The sequence below is a fragment of the Hyperolius riggenbachi genome, chromosome 6, assembly GCF_040937935.1.
Source record: "Hyperolius riggenbachi isolate aHypRig1 chromosome 6, aHypRig1.pri, whole genome shotgun sequence".
NCBI classification, from domain to species: Eukaryota; Metazoa; Chordata; class Amphibia; order Anura; family Hyperoliidae; genus Hyperolius; species Hyperolius riggenbachi.
In genome coordinates, this window is record NC_090651.1 from 347,516,520 (window position 1) to 347,536,180 (window position 19,661).

Below are 19,661 nucleotides of genomic sequence, written 5' to 3' on the forward strand. Positions count from 1 at the left end.
GCATGTTTGTTTCAGGAGTGACTGCTGGCTGCATGCTTGCTCCAGGTGTGTCTCTGCTGGCTGCATGCTTGTTCCAGAAGTGAATCTGCTGGCTGCATGTTTGTTACAGGTATGACTCCGCTGGCTGCATGCTTGTTCCAGGTGTGACTGTTGGGTGTATGCTTGTTCCAGAAGTGACTCTGCTGGCTGCATGCTTGTTCCAGGTGTGACTGCTGGCTGCGTGCTTGTTCCAGGTGTGACTCCGCTGGCTGCATGCTTGTTCCAGGTGTGACTGCTGGCTGCGTGCTTGTTCCAGGAGTGACTCCGCTGGCTGCATGCTTGCTCCAGGTGTGACTCCGCGCTGCATGCTTGTTGCAGATGTGACTCTGCTGGCTGCATGCTTGTTCCAGGCGTGACTCCTCTGGCTGTGTGCTTGTTCCAGGTGTGACTGCTGGTTGCATGCTTGTTCCAATTGTGACTCCGCTGGCTGCATGTTTGTTCCAGGTGTGACTACTGGTTTAATGCTTGTTCCAGGTGTGACTCCGCTGGCTGCATGCTTTGTTCCAGGTGTGACTGCGGGTTGCATGCTTGTTCCAGGTACGACTCCGCTGGCTGCATGCTTGTTCCAGGTGTGACTCCGCTGGCTACATGCTTGTTCCAGGTGTGACTCCGCTGGCTGCATGCTTGTTCCAGGTGTGACTGTTGGCTGTATGCTTGTTCCAGAAGTGACTCTGCTGGCTGCATGCTTGTTCCAGGTGTGACTGCTGGCTGCATGCTTGTTACAGGTGTGACTCCGCTGGCTGCATGCTTTTTCCAGGTGTGACTGTTGGCTGTATGCTTGTTCCAGAAGTGACTCTGCTAGCTGCATGCTTGTTCCAGGTGTGACTGCTGGCTGCATGCTTGTTACAGGTGTGACTCCGCTGGCTGCATGCTTGCTCCAGGTGTGACTGCTGGCTGCATGCTCGTTCCAGGTGGGACTCCGCTGGCTGCGTGCTGGTTCCAGGTGTGACTGCTGGCTGCATGCTTGTTCCAGGTGTGACTCTGCTGACGGCATACTTGTTCCAGGTGTGACTCCGCTGGCTGCATGCTTGTTTCAGGTGACTCTGCTGGCTGCATGCTTGTTCCAGGTGTGACTCTGCTGGCGGCATGCTTGTTCCAGGTGTGACTCCGCTGGTTGCATGCTTGTTTCAGGTGTGGCTCCGCTGGTTGCATGCTTGTTCCGGGAGTAACTGATGGCTGCATGCTTGTTCCAGGTGTGACTCCACTGGGTGCATGCTTGTTCCAGGACTTACTCTACTGGCTGCATGCTTGTTCCAGGTGTGACTCTGCTGGCTGCATGCTTGTTCCAGGTGTGACTCTGCTGGCTGCTTGCTTGTTCCAGGTGTGGCCCTGCTGGCTGCATGCTTGTTCCAGGTGTGACTCTGCTGGCTGCTTGCTTGTTCCAGGTGTGACTCCGCTGGCTGCATGCTTGTTCCAGGTGTGACTCCGCTGGCTACATGCTTGTTCCAGGTGTGACTCCGCTGGCTGCATGCTTGTTCCAGGTGTGACTGTTGGCTGTATGCTTGTTCCAGAAGTGACTCTGCTGGCTGCATGCTTGTTCCAGGTGTGACTGCTGGCTGCATGCTTGTTACAGGTGTGACTCCGCTGGCTGCATGCTTGTTCCAGGTGTGACTGTTGGCTGTATGCTTGTTCCAGAAGTGACTCTGCTAGCTGCATGCTTGTTCCAGGTGTGACTGCTGGCTGCATGCTTGTTACAGGTGTGACTCCGCTGGCTGCATGCTTGCTCCAGGTGTGACTGCTGGCTGCATGCTCGTTCCAGGTGGGACTCCGCTGGCTGCGTGCTGGTTCCAGGTGTGACTGCTGGCTGCATGCTTGTTCCAGGTGTGACTCTGCTGACGGCATACTTGTTCCAGGTGTGACTCCGCTGGCTGCATGCTTGTTTCAGGTGAGTCTGCTGGCTGCATGCTTGTTCCAGGTGTGACTCTGCTGGTTGCATGCTTGTTTCAGGTGTGGCTCCGCTGGTTGCATGCTTGTTCCGGGAGTAACTGATGGCTGCATGCTTGTTCCAGGTGTGACTCCACTGGCTGCATGCTTGTTCCAGGACTTACTCTACTGGCTGCATGCTTGTTCCAGGTGTGACTCTGCTGGCTGCATGCTTGTTCCAGGTGTGACTCTGCTGGCTGCTTGCTTGTTCCAGGTGTGGCCCTGCTGGCTGCATGCTTGTTCCAGGTGTGACTCTGCTGGCTGCTTGCTTGTTCCAGGTGTGACTCCGCTGGCTGCATGTATGTTCCAGGTGTAACCCTGCTGGCTGCATGCTTGTTCCAGGTGTGGGCCTGCTGGCTGCATGCTTGTTCCAGGTGTGACTCTGCTGGCTGCATGCTTGTTCCAGGTGTGGCTCTGCCGGCTGCATGCTCGTTACAGGAGTGACTCTGCTGGCTAAATGTTTTTTCCAGGTTTGACTCCACTGGCAGCGTGCTTGTTCCAGGTGTGTCTACAATTGCTGCGTTTAAGCGGTGATTTTGCTGGTTTACTGCTTATTCCAGGTGTGTCTATGCTGACTGCATGCTTGTTCCAAGTTTTTCTCCACTGGCTGCAAGCTTGTTCCAAGTGTGACTCCTGGCTGCATGCTTGTTCCGGGTGTGTCTGTTGGCTGCATGCTTGTTCCAGGTGTGACTACAGGGCATTGCGTGGAGGGATGGGTAGTAAGGCTGTTTTAGTTGCACATGGCAGTGGGTGGAGGGATAGGTGAGGCTGGTGTAGCTGCAACAGTGTATTTTTTTCCTCAGCGGTTGTGTAGCGTTTTGCGTTTCGCGTTTTTATCCTGATTGGTCCTGTGAATTATTTTTAATTTTGTTAGTGTGCTGAACCGCAAAACGCTAGCAAAACCGCTCAGTTTAGGTTTTGCTGAGCGTTTCTGCTAGCGTTTCAATACTTTACATTGAAGCGCTAACGCTCCCAAAATGCTGCAGGTCCTGCGTTTGCGTTTCTGGGAAACGCAAACGTTCCTGTGGAAGTTGCCCCATCCATTAACATCAGCTGAGCGTGTTGGCAAAACGCTAGCGTATCGCAGCGCTGCCAAAATGCTCAAAAAACCGTTCTTGTGGGTTCCAGCCCTCAAGGGATAGATGAGGCTGGTGTAGCTGCACAGGGCAGTAAGTGGAGGGACAGGTGTGGCTGGTGTAGCTGCACAGGGCAGTGAGTGGAGGGATATGTGTGGCTGGTTTAGCTGTACAGAGCAGTGAGTGGAGGGATAGGTGAGGCTGGTGTAGCTGCACAGGGCAGTGAGTAGAAGGATAGGTGAAGCTGGTGTAGCTGCACAGGGCAGTGAGTGGAGGGGTAGGTGATGCTGGTGTTGCTGCACAGGGCAGTGAGTGGAGGGATAGGTGATGCTGGTGTTGCTGCACAGGGCAGTGAGTAGAAGGATAGGTGAAGCTGGTGTAGCTGCACAGGGCAGTGAGCGGTGGGACAGGTGAAGCTGGTGTTGCTGCACAGGGCAGTGAGTGGAGGGATAGGTGGGGCTGGTGTCGCTGCACAGAGCAGTGAGTGGAGGGATAGGTGAGGCTGGTGTAGCTGCACAGGGCAGTGAGTGGAGGGATATGTGAGGCTGGTGTAGCTACACAGGGCAGTGAGTGGGGGGACAGGTGAGGCTGGTGTAGCTGCACAGAGCAGTGAGTGGAGGGACAGGTGAGGCTGGTGTAGCTGCACAGGGCAGTGAGTGGAGGGATATGTGAGGCTGGTGTAGCTACACAGGGCAGTGAGTGGGGGGACAGGTGAGGCTGGTGTAGCTGCACAGGGCAGTGAGTGGAGGGACAGGTGAGGCTGGTGTTGCTGCACAGGGCAGTGAGTAGAAGGATAGGTGAAGCTGGTGTAGCTGCACAGGGCAGTGAGTGGTGGGACAGGTGAAGCTGGTGTTGCTGCACAGGGCAGTGAGTGGAGGGATAGGTGGGGCTGGTGTAGCTGCACAGAGCAGTGAGTGGAGGGATAGGTGAGGCTGGTGTAGCTGCACAGGGCAGTAAGTGGAGGGATAGCTGAGGCTGGTGTAGCTGCACAGGGCAGTGAGTGGAGGGACAGGTGAGGCTGGTGTAGCTGCACAGAGCAGTGAGTGGAGGGACAGGTGAGGCTGGTGTAGCTGCACAGGGCAGTAAGTGGAGGGATAGCTGAGGCTGGTGTAGCTGCACAGGGCCGTGAGTGGAGGGACATGTGAGGCTGGTGTAGCTGCACAGGGCAGTGAGTGGAGGGATAGGTGAGGCTGGTGTAGCTGCACAGGGCAGTGAGTGGAGGGATATGTGAGGCTGGTGTAGCTACACAGGGCAGTGAGTGGGGGGACAGATGAGGCTGGTGTAGCTGCACAGGGCAGTGAGTGGAGGGACAGGTGAGGCTGGTGTAGCTGCACAGGGCAGTGAGTGGAGGGACAGGTGAGGCTGGTGTAGCTGCACAGGGCAGTGAGTGGAGGAATTGGTGAGGCTGGTGTAGCTGCACAGGGCAGTAAGTGAATGGATAGGTGAGGCTGGTGTAGCTCCACAGGGCAGTGAGTGGAGGGGCAGGTGAGGCTGGTGTAGCTGCACAGGGCAGTAAGTGGAGGGACAGGTGAGGCTGGTTTAGCTGCACAGGGCAGTGAGTGGAGGGACAGGTGAGGCTGGTTTAGCTGCACAGGGCAGTGAGTGGAGGGACAGGTGAGGCTGGTGTAGCTGCACAGGGCAGGGAGTGGAGGGGCAGGTGAGACTGGTGTAGCTGCACAGGGCAGTAAGTGGAGGTATAGGTGAGGCTGGTGTAGCTGCACAGGGCAGTGAGTGGAGGGATAGGTGAGGCTGGTGTAGCTGCACAGGGCAGTGAGTGGAGGGATAGGTGACGCTGGTGTAGCTGCACAGGGCAGTGAGTGGAGGGATAGGTGAGGCTGGTGTAGCTGCACAGGGCAGTGAGTGGAGGGACAGGTGAGGCTGGTGTAGCTGCACAGGGCAGTGAGTGGAGGGACAGGTGAGTCTGGCTGGTGTAGCTGCACAGAGCAGAGAGTGGAGGGATAGCTGAGGCTGGTGTAGCTGCACAGGGCAGTGAGTGGAGGGACAGGTGAGGCTGGTGTAGCTGCACAGGGCAGTGAGTGGACGGACAGGTGAGGCTGGTGTAGCTGCACAGGGTAGTGAGTGGAGGGACATGTGAGGCTGGTGTAGCTGAACAGGGCAGTGACTGCTGGTTGCATGCTTGTTCCAGGTGTGACTCCGCTGGCTGCATGCTTTGTTGCAGGTGTGACTCTGCTGGCTGCATGCTTGTTCCAGGTGTGACTGCTGGTTGCATGCTTGTTCCAGGTGTGACTCCGCTGGCTGCATGCTTGTTCCAGGTCTGACACCGCTGGCTACATGCTTGTTCCAGAAGTGACTCTGCTGGTTGCATGTTTGTTTCAGGAGTGACTGCTGGCTGCATGCTTGCTCCAGGTGTGTCTCTGCTGGCTGCATGCTTGTTCCAGAAGTGACTCTGCTGGCTGCATGTTTGTTACAGGTATGACTCCGCTGGCTGCATGCTTGTTCCAGGTGTGACTGTTGGGTGTATGCTTGTTCCAGAAGTGACTCTGCTGGCTGCATGCTTGTTCCAGGTGTGACTGCTGGCTGTGTGCTTGTTCCAGGTGTGACTCCGCTGGCTGCATGCTTGCTCCAGGTGTGACTGCTGGCTGCATGCTTGTTCCAGGTGTGACTGCTGGCTGCGTGCTTGTTCCAGGTGTGACTCCACTGGCTGCATGCTTGCTCCAGGTGTGACTGCTGGCTGCATGCTTGTTCCAGGTGTGACTCCACTGGCTGCATGCTTGCTCCAGGTGTGACTGCTGGCTGCATGCTTGTTCCAGGTGTGACTCCGCTGGCTGTGTGCTGGTTCCAGGTGTGACTGCTGGCTGCATGCTTGCTCCAGGTGTGACTGCTGGCTGCATGCTTGTTGCAGGTGGGACTCTGCTGGCTGCATGCTTGTTCCAGGTGTGACTCCTCTGGCTGCGTGCTTGTTCCAGGTGTGACTCCGCTGGCTGCATGCTTGTTCCAGGTGTGACTCTGCTGGCTGCATGTTTGTTTCAGGTGTGACTGCTGGCTGCATGCTTGCTCCAGGTGTGTCTCTGCTGGCTGCATGCTTGTTCCAGGAGTGACTCTGCTGGCTGCATGTTTGTTCCAGTGGGCAGTGAGTGGAAGGACAGGTGAGGCTGGTGTAGCTGCCAGGGCAGTGAGTGGAGGGACAGGTGAGGCTGGCTGGTGTAGCTGCACAGAGCAGAGAGTGGAGGGATAGTTGAGGCTGGTGTAGCTGCACAGGGCAGTGAGTGGAGGGACATGTGAGGCTGGTGTAGCTGCACAGGGCAGTGAGTGGACGGACAGGTGAGGCTGGTGTAGCTGCACAGGGTAGTGAGTGGAGGGACATGTAGGGCTGGTGTAGCTGCACAGGGCAGTGAGTGGAGGGATGGGTGAGGCTGGTGTAGCTGCAAAAGTCAGTGAGTGCACAGGTCAGTGAGTGGATGGACAGGTGAGGCTGGTGTAGCTGCACAGGGCAGTGAGTGGAGGGATGGGTGAGGCTGGTTTAGCTGCACAGGGCAGTGAGTGGAGGAATAGGTGAAATTGATGTAGCTGCACAGGGCAGTGGGTGGATGGATTGGTGAAGTTGGTGTAGCTGCACAGGGCATAGATAAGTGAGTGGAGGGACAGGTAAAGCTGCACAGGGCATAGGGCAGTGAGGGGAGGGACAGGTGAGGCTGGTGTAGCTGCACAGTGCAGTGAATGAAGGGATAACTGAGGCTGGAGTAGCTGCACAGGACACAGGGCAGTGAGTGGGGGGATAATTGAGGCCGTGCAGCGGGCACAGGGTGGGCAGGCGTCTCTCCAGCAGTCAGGCTCGGTGTGTGCTGCCAGTTAGAATGTGTTGGGGGGGAGATGAGGGGGAATCACTCGCTATTGGCTGTCAGCAGATGACAGGCTCCTTCTCCTCCTCCTGGAGTCAGCCGCCTCTGTGAATGTGAGAAAATGGGTTTAAAGTGTCGGAGGATTTGGTGGTGAGCGCATCGTGCTGATCCTGCGAGCTTCCAATGGCACGAGCCCCTGGCATCGCCTGCATGCTCTGTATCGGCTTCTCCATGGTGTCCTGTGCCTCCTCCGCCAGCAGTGAAGGTAAGGCTGAGGCTGTGTGTGGTGTGTGTGGCAGGCAGAACTCGCTCTCTGCTCAGCTGCTGCTGGGGAAAGTCTCGCAGGTGACAGAAGCATCTCTCCGCTTCATTTCTCTCTTCAGGGGGAAGATCTTCAGCTCACAACTCAAACTCATTCAGATGTTCTGAGATCATCCAGGTCAAAAACCTGGTGACTTCCGGCTGTGCTTACATAGGATCTGGTGACCTATGGCTGTGTATGGTTAGGATCTGGTGACCTATGGCTGTGTATGGTTAGGACCTTTTGACCTATGATTGTGTGTGCTTAGGATCTGGCAATCTCCGGCTGTGTATGGTTAGGATCTGGTGACCTCTGGCTGTGCATGGTTTTCATCTGGTCACTCATGACTGTGCATGGTTAGAATCTGGCAATCTCTGGCTGTGAGTAGTTAGGATCTGGTGACCTATAGCTGTGTATGATTAGGATCTGGTGTCTCTGGCTGTGTATGAATATGATCTGGTGACCTCCAGCTGTCCATGGCTAGGACCTGGCGTTCTCTGGCTGTGTATGATTAGGATATGGCAATCTCTGGCCGTGTTGGTTAGGATCTAGCGGTCTCTGGCTGTGCATATTTATGATCTGGTGACCCAAGACTGTGTATGGTTAGAACCTAGCGATCTCCGTCTGTGCAAGGTAGGGATTTGGCGATCTCCGTCTGTGTATGGTTAGGATTTGGCGATCTTTGGCTGGGTATGGTTAGCATCGGGTGACCTGCGTCTGTGCATAGTTAGGATCATAGTCTGATGACTAGTGTTCAGCTCGAATGTCCCCCAAAGTAATTTTCGCATCCAAATTGCTATTTAAGATATAAATTTGTCACTGAAAACGAATATGAGAAAGCAACATGAAAACGCAAAATTTTGTTCTCGAAAATAAGGCCACATTTGAAATAAACCTGCTAACGCGAACTACTTTTCTTTCAACCCTAATAAGGATTCTAATGAACGTGTTTTCACGATTGTCCTGCTTCCACGAAAATATGTTTGTGTAATCCACAAATGTATATTCTCAGAACTTGCAAAATCATTTTGGAAAACATTTTCACGCAAAAATGGAAAATTCTTGCAAAAAGAACATTTGACTTTTTGACCATGTCTGCTGGTTAACTCTGGCCGTGCATGGCTTGGATCTGATGACCTCTAACTTTGTATAGTTAGGATCATAGCCTGGTGTTGTCTGGTCAGGATCAGTGTCTGGTGTCGCCTGGCTTGGTCTGGTCAGGATCAGAGTCTGGTGTCGCCTGGCTTGGTCTGGTCAGGGTCAGAGCCTAGTGTTTGGCTTGGTCTGGTCAGGGTCAGAGCCTAGTGTTGTCTGCCATGGTCTGGTCAGTGTCAGAGCCTGGTGTTTTCTGGCTTGGTCTTGTCAGGATCAGAGTCTGGTATCACCTGGCTTGGTCTGGTTAGGGTCAGAGCCTGGTGTTGTCTGGCTTGGTCTGGTCAGGATCCCATCCTGTTGTTGTCTGGCGTGGTCTGGTCACAATCGGAGTCTGGTGTTGTCTGGCTTGGTCTGGTCAGGATCAGAGCCTGGTGTTGTCTGGCTTGATCTGGTCAGGGTCAGAGCCTGGTGTTTTCTAGCTTGGTCTGTTCAAGGTCAGAGCCTGGTGTTGTCTGGCATGGTCTGGTCAGTGTCAGAGCCTGGTGTTGTCTGGCGTGGTCTGGTCAGGGTCAGAGCCTGGTGTGGTTTGGTCAGGGTCATAGCCTGGTGTTGTCTGGCTTGGTCTGGTCAGGATCACAGTCTGGTGTTGTCTGGCTTGGTCTAGTCAGGTGTAGAGCCTCGTGACCTGCTGGATCTTATCAGGGTTTAGAAATGGTGACCTTCTGGGTCTGGTCAGCTGTGTCTCATCAGAATTAGAGCCTAATGACAGCATGCTTGCATCTGGTTTATAGCACAATGATTTCTGTCAGAATCTGATCAGGTGTAGAGCCTTGTGGCCACCAGCTCGGTTTGATCAGGAATAGAGCCTGGTGACCTGCAGGGTCTGGGGAGGATTGTAGCCTAATTACTTCATGGTGAGTCTGGACATGTTTAGAGCCCAGTGACCTCCAGCTGAGTCTGGTCAGGATAAGGGTCTGGCATCCTCCAGATGAGTCTGGTGATGATCTATGTTTACTGACCTGCTTGGTCTCTTTGGTTTATTGCCCCATGATTTCTGGCAGAGTCTGGCTGGGTTTAAAGTTCTAGTAAACTTTGTCTGGGTCTGATGAAGAATAAAGACTGGTCGCTACGATCTGGGTCTGGTCAAGATTAGTGAAGTCAGCCTGCCTCTACTTAGTTTGGGTCACCCTGAACTTGGTTACTTTGTTCTACTTATGACTACATCCTACTGACTTCTGAATCACATCATGATTACATGTCAGTAACCTCCTGCTGGGTCTAATCATGTTTAGAGTTTGAAGTTGATTAAAATTTAAGACACATTTAAAAGACAATTAAAGTGAGAAGAATATGAGGGCAGCCATATTTATTTCCTTTTAAACAATACCCGTTGCCTGGCAGCCCTGCTGATCCATTTGGCTGCAGTAGTGTCTGAATCACACCAGAAACGAGCATGCAGCTAATCTTGTCAGATCTGACAATAATGTCAGAAACACCTGATCTGCTGCATGCTTGTTCAGGGTCTGTGGCTAAAATTATCAGAGGCGGAGGATCAGTAGGACAGCCAGGTAACTGGTATTGTTAGGAAATAAATATGGCAGCCTCCATATCTCTCTCTCTCTCTCTCTCTCTCTCTCTCTCTCTCTCTCTCTCTCTCTCTCTCTCGCTTAAGTTTTCCTTTAAGTTTGGTGACCTCTCTGGTCAGGAAGTCCAGCTCATGACTTGGGTAGTGGAGTCTGTAGGAGCTTTTGCTGGGTCAGGTGGGGAACTCTGTGAAGTCCAGCCAGGTCCAGCCAGGAGAGACGGAGCTCTCAGTTACTTGGAAATCCGCAGCTCATTGATGTAGTTCTGCTTTGATGGGAGATCTGGTTCTCACAGCCTTTCAGATGATGCTTTACTCCTCCCTGCCTGGGGCGACAAGGTGGGTGACGGGTCCTTTCATGTGTGGACAAAAGGCTGGGTACTTGCCAAACTTCATCTCTTTATCAGATGACTTACATGGCTGTGTCTGTTTCCAGGACACCCTGCAGTGATGCCTCATTGTCTGGTGACAGATGGGGGGCAAACAGGTTCATTCATGTAAAAAAAGGCGCCTGGAAAAAAAGAGCGCGGGGGATTGCCGCTAGTAGAATATCGATAAAATTACCAATATTATACTACTTAATTCCAACAGTAAAATATCGGTAATCTTTACCGATATTTTACTATGTCTTCACCTAACCCTACTCTCACACAGAAACCTCCCTGTACCAATGCCTAACCCTAAGACCTCCCTGTACCAATGCCTAACCCTAAGACCTCCCTGTACCAATGCCTAACCCTAAGACCTCCCTCTACCAATGCCTAACCCTAAGACCTCCCTGTACCAATGCCTAACCCTAAGACCTCCCTCTACCAATGCCTAACCCTAAGACCTCCCTGTACCAATGCCTAACTCTAAGATCTCCCTCTACCAATGCCTAACCCTAAGACCTCCCTCTACCAATGCCTAACCCGAAGACCTCCCTATACCTATGCCTAACCCCTCCTCTACCTATGCCTAACCCTTAACCCTCAGGTGATGCCTAACACTTAACCCTCACCCCCACCGCTAGCAGGCTCTATCCCTTCTTTGCTGCAAATTGTGGCTTTTATAATGGGCGACTATGGTGGCCCCCTTTTTCCCACAAGGGCTCCTGCATCCTTTTCTTCCTGTTCCCGAAACAGGTTTAATTCCGGGACATGATAGAATGAATCTACCCATAGAAACATCAGAGAAAACACACATGACACTCAAACTGGACATTAGTCTCCATTTGTCATATCTGACTCACAAAGCATCCAGCCTGTGCATGTCAGAGTCTGAATGTGCGTGTGTAGAGCAATGGATACATGCTGAGAATCCCCGGAAACGGCTGCCTCTATAGTAACTGCATCAGCATCAGCCCTAAAATACCCAAAATATATATTCATGTCCAAAGATAAAATAAGAGCTAATGATCAGATTTATAGAAGACAAAAAATGCAATGCAGAATTATATACATCCAATAATGAACATATATTACTTATGTTCTGACTTCATTTAACAGACCTGTATACTCAGAGTTCCATAGACAGTATTGTACAGCGTGTGTAGGATAAGATGTATAGAGATCTACAGACAGAGCACTATGGACAGTATGTGTAAGAAGATGTATAGATATCTATAGACAGGACACTATGAACAATACTGTACAGAGTGTGTAGGATACAATGTATAGATATCTACAGACAGAGCACTATGGACAGCATTGTACAGTATGTGTAAGAAGATGTATAGATCTATAGACAGGACACTATGAACAATACTGTACAGAGTGTGTAGGATAAGATGTATAGATATCTACAGACAGAGCACTATGGACAGTATGTGTAAAAAGATGTATAGATATCTATAGACAGGACACTATGAACAATACTGTACAGAGTGTGTAGGATACAATGTATAGATATCTAGAGACAGGATGCTATGGATAGTGTTGTACAGCGTGTGTAGGATAAAAAGTATAGATATCTATAGACTGGACTCTAAGGTCCGTACTGTACAGTTTGTAGGATAAGATGTATGGACAGTATTGTACAGTGTGTGTAGGATAAGCTATATAGAGATCTATACATAGCGACGCTATGGACAGTATTGTACGGCGTGTATAGGATACACTGTGTGTAGGATAAGATGTATAGATATCTACGGACAGGAAACTATGGACAGTACTGTACAGCATGCGTAGGATAAGATGTATAGATATCTATAGACTGGACTCTAAGGTCCGTACTGTACAGTTTGTAGGATAAGATGTATGGACAGTATTGTACAGTGTGTGTAGGATAAGCTATATAGAGATCTATACATAGCGACGCTATGGACAGTATTGTACGGCGTGTATAGGATACACTGTGTGTAGGATAAGATGTATAGATATCTACGGACAGGAAACTATGGACAGTACTGTACAGCATGCGTAGGATAAGATGTATAGATATCTATACACAGTACGCTATGGACAGTATTGTACAGTATCTGTAGGATAAGATGTATAGATATCTATACACCAAACGCTATGCACTGTAGTGTAAGTGTGTGTAAGATAAGATGTATAGATAATCATGTGTGGGATAAGATGTATAGATCACCATAGACTGGATGCTATGGCCAGTATTTTACAGCAGGGATAATATTTTACAGCAGGGATAATATTTTACAGTATAGGATAAGATGTATAGATATCCAGAGTCAGGACAGTATGGACAGTAATGTACAGCATGTGTAGGATAAGATGTATAGACAGCTATAGACAAGACACTATGAACGATACTGTACAGAGTGTGTAGGATAAAGTATATAGATATCTAGAGGCAGAATGCTATGGACAGTATTGTACAGTGTGTGTAGGATAAGATGTATAGATAATCATGTTTGAGATTAGATGTATAGATATCTATAGACATGACGCTATATACTGTATTGTACAGTGTCTGTAGGATAAGATGTATAGATATCTATAGACAGTACACTATGGACTGTAGTGTACAGTGTGTATAGGATAAGATGTATAGATAATCTTGTTTGGGATAAGATGTATAGATATCTATAGACATGACGCTATATACTGTATTGTACAGTATCTGTAGGACAAGATGTATAGATATTTATAGACAGTACGCTATGGACTGTAGTGTACAGTGTGTGTAGGATAAGATGCATAGATATCTATAGACAGTACGCTATGGACTGTAGTGTACAGTGTGTAGGATAAGATGTATAGATATCTATAGACAGTACGCTATGGACTGTAGTGTACAGTGTGTAGGATAAGATGTATAGATAATCATGTTTGGGATAAGATGTATAGATATATCTATAGACATGACGCTATGAACTGTATTGTACAGTGTGTGTAGGATAAGATGCATAGATATCTATAGACAGTACGCTATGGACTGTAGTGTACAGTGTGTAGGATAAGATGTATAGATAATCATGTTTGGGATAAGATGTATAGATATCTATAGACTGAATGCTATGGACTGTAGTGTACAGTGTGTGTAGGATAAAATGTATAGATAGCTATAGAGAAGACGCTATGGCAGTAATGTACAGTGTATGTAAGATAAGATGTATAGATATCTATAGACTGAATGCTATGGCAGTAATGTACAGTATATATAAGATAAGATGTATAGATATCTATAGACAGGACACTATGGACAGTGTTGTACAGCATGTGTAGGAAAACATGTATAAATATCTATAGACAGTACACTATGGACAATACTGTACAACGTGTAGGATAAGATGTATAGATATCTATAAACAGGTCTCTGTAAACAGTATTGTGCAGCATGTGTAGGATAAGATGTATAAATATCTATAGGCAGGACTCAATGAACAGTATTGTAGAGCATGTGTTGTGCCCCATCTACACGATACAATTTCACGTGCAATCGATCTAATTTGATTGGACCGAATTCGATCAGATCGATTCAACCCAACATGTCCGTTCGAGATTCGATCGATAGTGTGGTGAATTTTGGTTAGTTATCAACGCAAATCCACCACACTATCGATGGAATCCCGTTCAGACATGTTGGATTTAATTGATCTGATCGAATTCAATCCGATCGAATTCGATCACACGTGAAATTATATAGTGTAGATGGGGCTTAAGATAAGATTTATAGATATCTATAGAAAGCACAATATGAACAATACTGTACAGAGTGTGTAGGACAAGATGTATAGATAGCTATAGACAGGACACTATGGACAGTAATGTACAGCATCTATAGGAAAAGATGTAGAGATATCTATAGACAGGACACTATGGACAGTAATGTACAGCGTGTGTAGGGAAAGATGTATAGATATCTATAGACAGGACACTATGGACAGTAATGTACAGCATCTATAGGATAAGATGTATAGATAGCTATAGACAGGACACTATGGACAGTACTGTACAGTGCATGTAGGAAAAGATGTATAGATATCTATAGACAGGACACTATGGACAGTAATGTACAGCGTGTGTAGGAAAAGATGCATAGATATCTATAGACAGGACACTATGGTTAGTATTGTACAGCATGTATAGAATAAGATGTATAGATATCTATAGACAGGACACTATGGACAGTAATGTACAGCGTGTGTAGGGAAAGATGTATAGATATCTATAGACAGGACACTATGGTTAGTATTGTACAGCATGTATAGGATAAGATGTATAGATATCTATAGACAGGACACTATGGACAGTAATGTACAGCGTGTGTAGGAAAAGATGTATAGATATGTATAGACAGGACACTATGGACAGTACTGTACAGTGCGTGTGTAGGAAAAAATGTATAGATATCTATAGACAGGACACTGTGGTTAGTATTGTACAGCATGTATAGGATAAGATGTATAGATATCTATAGACAGGACACTATGGACAGTAATGTACAGCGTGTGTAGGAAAAGATGTATAGATATCTATAGACAGGACACTGTGGTTAGTATTGTACAGCATGTATAGGATAAGATGTATAGATATCTATAGACAGGACACTATGGACAGTAATGTACAGCGTGTGTAGGAAAAGATGTATAGATATGTATAGACAGGACACTATAGACAGTATTGTGCAGCATGTATAGGATAAGATGTATAGATATCTATAAACAGGACACTACAGACCGTACTATACAGAGTGTGTAGTTCATCTCAGCTCCTTTTTTTACCCTTCTTAATCGATTGTTTATTAATCAAGCCAAAAAAAACACAGAACCAAAATAAGTTGCCAAGTATAACACGAACCATAGACATCCATGTGGAAGAAAATAATATCAAACTCAATGAATGTACAATATATAGCATTGGGGACACCTCTGATGGAGTAGCCAGGTCCGCTGAAACCATGCTGACCCCTGCCTGCCTCCCTTTAACACCTTTCAGCTCTAACTGACCTATTTCTTGTTGAATCATGGTCACTTATGGCCCGCCCATGTCATGTCCCCCTCCGCTTAGCTACACCCAGCTCTGGGGACTGATTGGACTCTATGGACAGTACTGTGCAATGCATGTAGCATAAGATGTACAGATGTCTATAGATGGGACATAATGGACTACGGTTGAGTGAAATTGCTTCTTACGTTATTGCTAAGAAGTCAGTGAATATACGGCCTTTCCCAGAATGTTTGTTAAAACATTCTTTTTCAAAATACTTAAACGTTTTTGACCGTATGGATTTTAAATTATGATAGGATTATTTTTTTAAATTAATATAAGGTGAGATACCTGTTGAAGCTGCCATATTTATTTCCTTTTAAACAGTACCAGTTGCCTGGCAGCCCTGCTGATCTTTCTGGTCAGTAGGCTCTAAATCACACACCTGAAACAGGCATACAGCTAATCTTGTCAGATTTGCCATAATCATCTGATCTGCATGCCAGTTCAGGGTCTATGGCTGAAAGTATTAGAGACAGAGGATCAGTAGGACAGCCAGGCAATGTGCATTATTTAAAAGGATATAAACATGTCAGCCTCCATATCCCTCTCACCCCGGGCTCCCTTTAAATGCGGTTAAATGACGGATAAAGTATAATCTACTTTTCAGTAGTGAATAACATGTATAACAGACGCTGTCTGGGTTCTGCTTCTGCAGCTTGCGCTATATCGGCCCATGATATTGGGGTGGAACAGGGGCTCTTTGAGAGCTTTCCTATTGGTCTGGAGGAAATTACAAACATGTTCTGAGGTTACTATACTTAGTATAGCAAGTTCCAGTACATGACTCGCCGTGTAGGGCGTTGTTGTTCGCTGGTATGTGAGGATATTGGCATAGGACATGTCCCAGGATACTGTAGCGGGAGCCCCATAGGTAAGTATTATTGGTTAGTTAAAGCAGTAGGATCAGCCATACTATGCCAGGAAAAAAACACATCTATAAGTAGATAAATACTTGATCTACTTACATAACACTTGTATTACAGGTATATTGTCCACGTTTTGATTTCAGTGAATGTTATATAGTAAATGACGAGAATTCTGTTAGTGGTGGGGGCCATGTCTTCTGCCCACAGTTAAGGCTAACTCGTGATGTCATTTCTGCCCTTTACTTTTTTTCTTGTCTCCTCCAATCGCTGAGTCGCCTCAGCCTTGCTTGTAAACACAAGTGGTGAGTAGGGGATTAGGTTTCTGATAAGCAGCTGGCAGGGAAATAAAGGAAAGAGGAGGAATACATTATAGATGAAAAGAACCCCCAGGATGCAATTCTTTGGCACGGACTACTAAAGGGCCAGTGCTCCTTAAGTATGTGATAACTCCAAATCATAACAGCAGAAAAAGTTTTGAAAGTTTTGAATGCAGGCTTAGCATCTTTATCACTTAATACACTCAGACCAGTTGCTGTTGAAATTTGATTTTTATGGTGACAATACCGCTTTAAGATTGATAAAGGACTTTAGTCATCATTACAGTTTTATTCCATTTTAACTGTCTGTGGAAACTGGAAAGGGGTACATGAGGTACTCCTATACTCATTTCACCTTTGGAGGGGATGGGCATCTGGGCAGGGTTGTAACTATAGGGGAGCAGCTCCTGCAGGGGGGGGGGGGGGGCAGAGCTGTAAGGGGGCCCCAACTACTACTTCACCCCCTCAGGGGGTCCATCCTTCAGATCAGGTGTTTTGTGGCTACACTTGTTATGAGTGTGAAGATTTTGATGTCCACACTTGTTTTATGACCCTTGTGAGATGGGCCCCCGGGCTGTGAGGATCATTAGGGGTAGGCAAGGGTAAGTATGGTGCGAACACTCGGGCTAAGGGGCGTAACAATAGACCCTGCAAGGGATGCAGCCGCAGGGGGGGCCAGAAGCTGCAGGGAGCCCTGTAGGGGGATAAGTTAATTTTCCATGTCCTGAGAGACTGACAACTCAGGGCATGGATAGAAAAAAACTTTCTGCTCTCTGCACAATTGTTCTAATGACTGCATCTGCTCAGCCACTGATAAGGAATCATACAAAGTTTTGTGGACAAAGATTTGTAGACAGTCCCTATTCGGTGTGCAGCAGGCTCTTGTGTACAGTGCTGTTCTACCTCCAACCTCTCTACCCCTCCCCAAGTTCTGTGTACTGTAGTGATGCTGGAGGAGTCTGCGGAGCCAGTTGTGCTCCATCTGAAATGGACATAGTGAGTGTAATAAGCTGAGGCTGGGAGCACACTTGTCTGTTGGTTTTCTGTATGTGTTTTCTGCACACCATGGGCTTGATTTACTAAACCATGATAACTCAAATATCACACCTTATCAAAGTTATCACACCTTATCAAAGATATCACACCTTATCAAAGTTAACACGCCTTATCAGAGTAGCATAGCGAGCGCTACAAACTTATGCCTGCTAATTGGCAATGGCACTCGTCCTGCCCTGAGCCCCTGCGAGTTCGTAGCACTTGCTATGCTACTCTGATAAGGTGTGATATATTTGATAAGGTGTGATATCTTTGATTAGGTGTGATATCTTTGATTAGGTGTGATGTTGTTGATTAGGTGTGATATCTTTGATAAGGTGTGATAATGCTGATAAAGTGTGATATCTTTGATAAGGTGTAATAATGTTAAGGTATGATATTTGAGTTATCACGGTTTAGTGAATCAAGCCCCATGTGTGTCTGTATGTGTGAAAACATGCACATTTTTTCACAGAAGCGAATGTAATTGATAGAGAAAATGTGTGCAGTGCTTCACTGCTGTCTGTTTTATCTGCATGGGGAAAACACATTCAAATGTGCACTGGCCAAGTGAATAACATTGGTTCTTAGTTTACCTATGCAGAAAGTGTGTGAGGGTGGGGGGACTGGGGGGTCCCATTCAAAGTTTCGCAGGGGGGGGGCAGTGTTTTCTAGTTACGCCCCTGGGGGCCTTATCAAAGTTTTGCTGGGAGGCCCCATGACTTATAGTTACACTCCCCTGGGGGTCCCCTTGTCAAACAGGCCATTGACTTCTATGTTAAAGTAGACCTGGACTTTTGCACAGGACAGAAGGAAAACCGAGAGAAATGTACCCTGTATGTATTCAAAGTCCCACAATGCATTTGCCTTTATGAGTCATGACTGTGGCAGTCAGACTCCTGCAATGCATTGTGGGACTTGTAGTTCCTTAACAGCTGGAGGGCCAAGTTTGCCCATGCCTGGTTTAGCCCGTCTAATTCCCCCTCATCTGTGCCTAATCACAAGTTGTAATTTTACCCCTTAGCTGTGTCAGCTGACTGCCCCAGCAGAGAGTTAGGGCCAGTGCACACCGAAAGCACCAGCATAAAAGCAAACATCGCTTTTTGAAGTGATTTTGTAAGGCGATTCTAGGCATGTGCCTAGCGATTTTCTAAGCATGCCTAGCGACTTTCAGAGCGTTTTTTGTGTAGCATTTTTTATTTTTGTTACAATACAGCTGTAACTGAACAGCTTCTGTAACAAAAATGCTTGGACAATCGCTCTGTTTTAGCGCTTTTCAGGGTGATTTTCCACTTTCCTATACTTAACATTGAGGCTGAATCGCCTCAGAAATCAGCAGAAATGCTGCAGGACCCGAGTTTGGGAAAAAAGCTCATCGCTCTGGTGTGCTCCATCCCATTCAAATACATTAGCCAAGCGCTTTTTGAAGCGATGCGCTCTTGATGCGCACCAGCCCTCTATTAGTATGGGATGTTAACAATATGTCTGCTTCTGTGAAAGCAGGAAGTAGACACACTGCAGATTTATTGCAGGATTTGTATCGACTGCAACAAAGAAATGTTTTTCTTTAAAGGTAATTATGCTGTTGCTTATCCTTTAGAGCAGAGAGGAAGTTCTGAGTTCAGGTCTGATTTAAAGTGGCAATCGCAAACATTTAGGTGACCGATGTTTCAGTAAATACAGACAGCAAGCGAATCACTGGCAGGGAACTATCTGCCGGCAAGCATGCTTGTCCAGCACTCATCTCAACCACCAATGAACAGATAGAGCTGAAAATGAATCTGCATGGCAATTCCAAACCTGATTACAATTTGCAACAGAAGGTATTTGCGCTAATTGAGGAATTGTGGTTTCCCATGATGCTTTTTGGTGTCTTCTATTCCGTTATACTTTTCTAGAGGTTCTGGATCACCATTTGGGTATTCTGTAATTTCAGAATGACCACGCTAGAAGCACTACACCGAGGGCCTCCTGCTCTAACTTGCTGTAATATTCCCAGTGGTGTAGCTAAGGAGCTGTGGGCTCCGATGCAAGTTTTACATGGGGCCCCCCAAGCACTCTATACAGAACAATTAATACGGTGCACCAAAACCTGCCAATGGCAACTACAGTGTCAGAGGTGCAAGAAGGGGATGGGGAACAGCTTGTTAATGATTACCACTATTCAAAGTATCTTCAGAAGGGATTATTAT

General features: G+C 47.6%; 1 protein-coding gene across 3 annotated transcripts in view; it reads left to right on the forward strand.

Annotated features, from left to right (window-relative positions):
• The window catches only part of EPHA8 (EPH receptor A8), a 156,480-nt gene that overhangs the window by 32,418 nt on the left and 104,401 nt on the right, over positions 1-19,661 (forward strand). For 2 of the 3 annotated variants that reach the window (XM_068241557.1, XM_068241560.1), the window contains exon 1: positions 6,984-7,103. The exons of the other annotated variant lie outside the window; for it this stretch is intronic. In XM_068241557.1, the coding sequence (XP_068097658.1) occupies positions 7,022-7,103 (82 nt within the window). In that variant the 5' untranslated portion in view covers positions 6,984-7,021. Of the gene's footprint in view, positions 1-6,983; positions 7,104-19,661 lie in introns of those variants that run through there. 3 annotated transcript variants of the gene reach the window in all.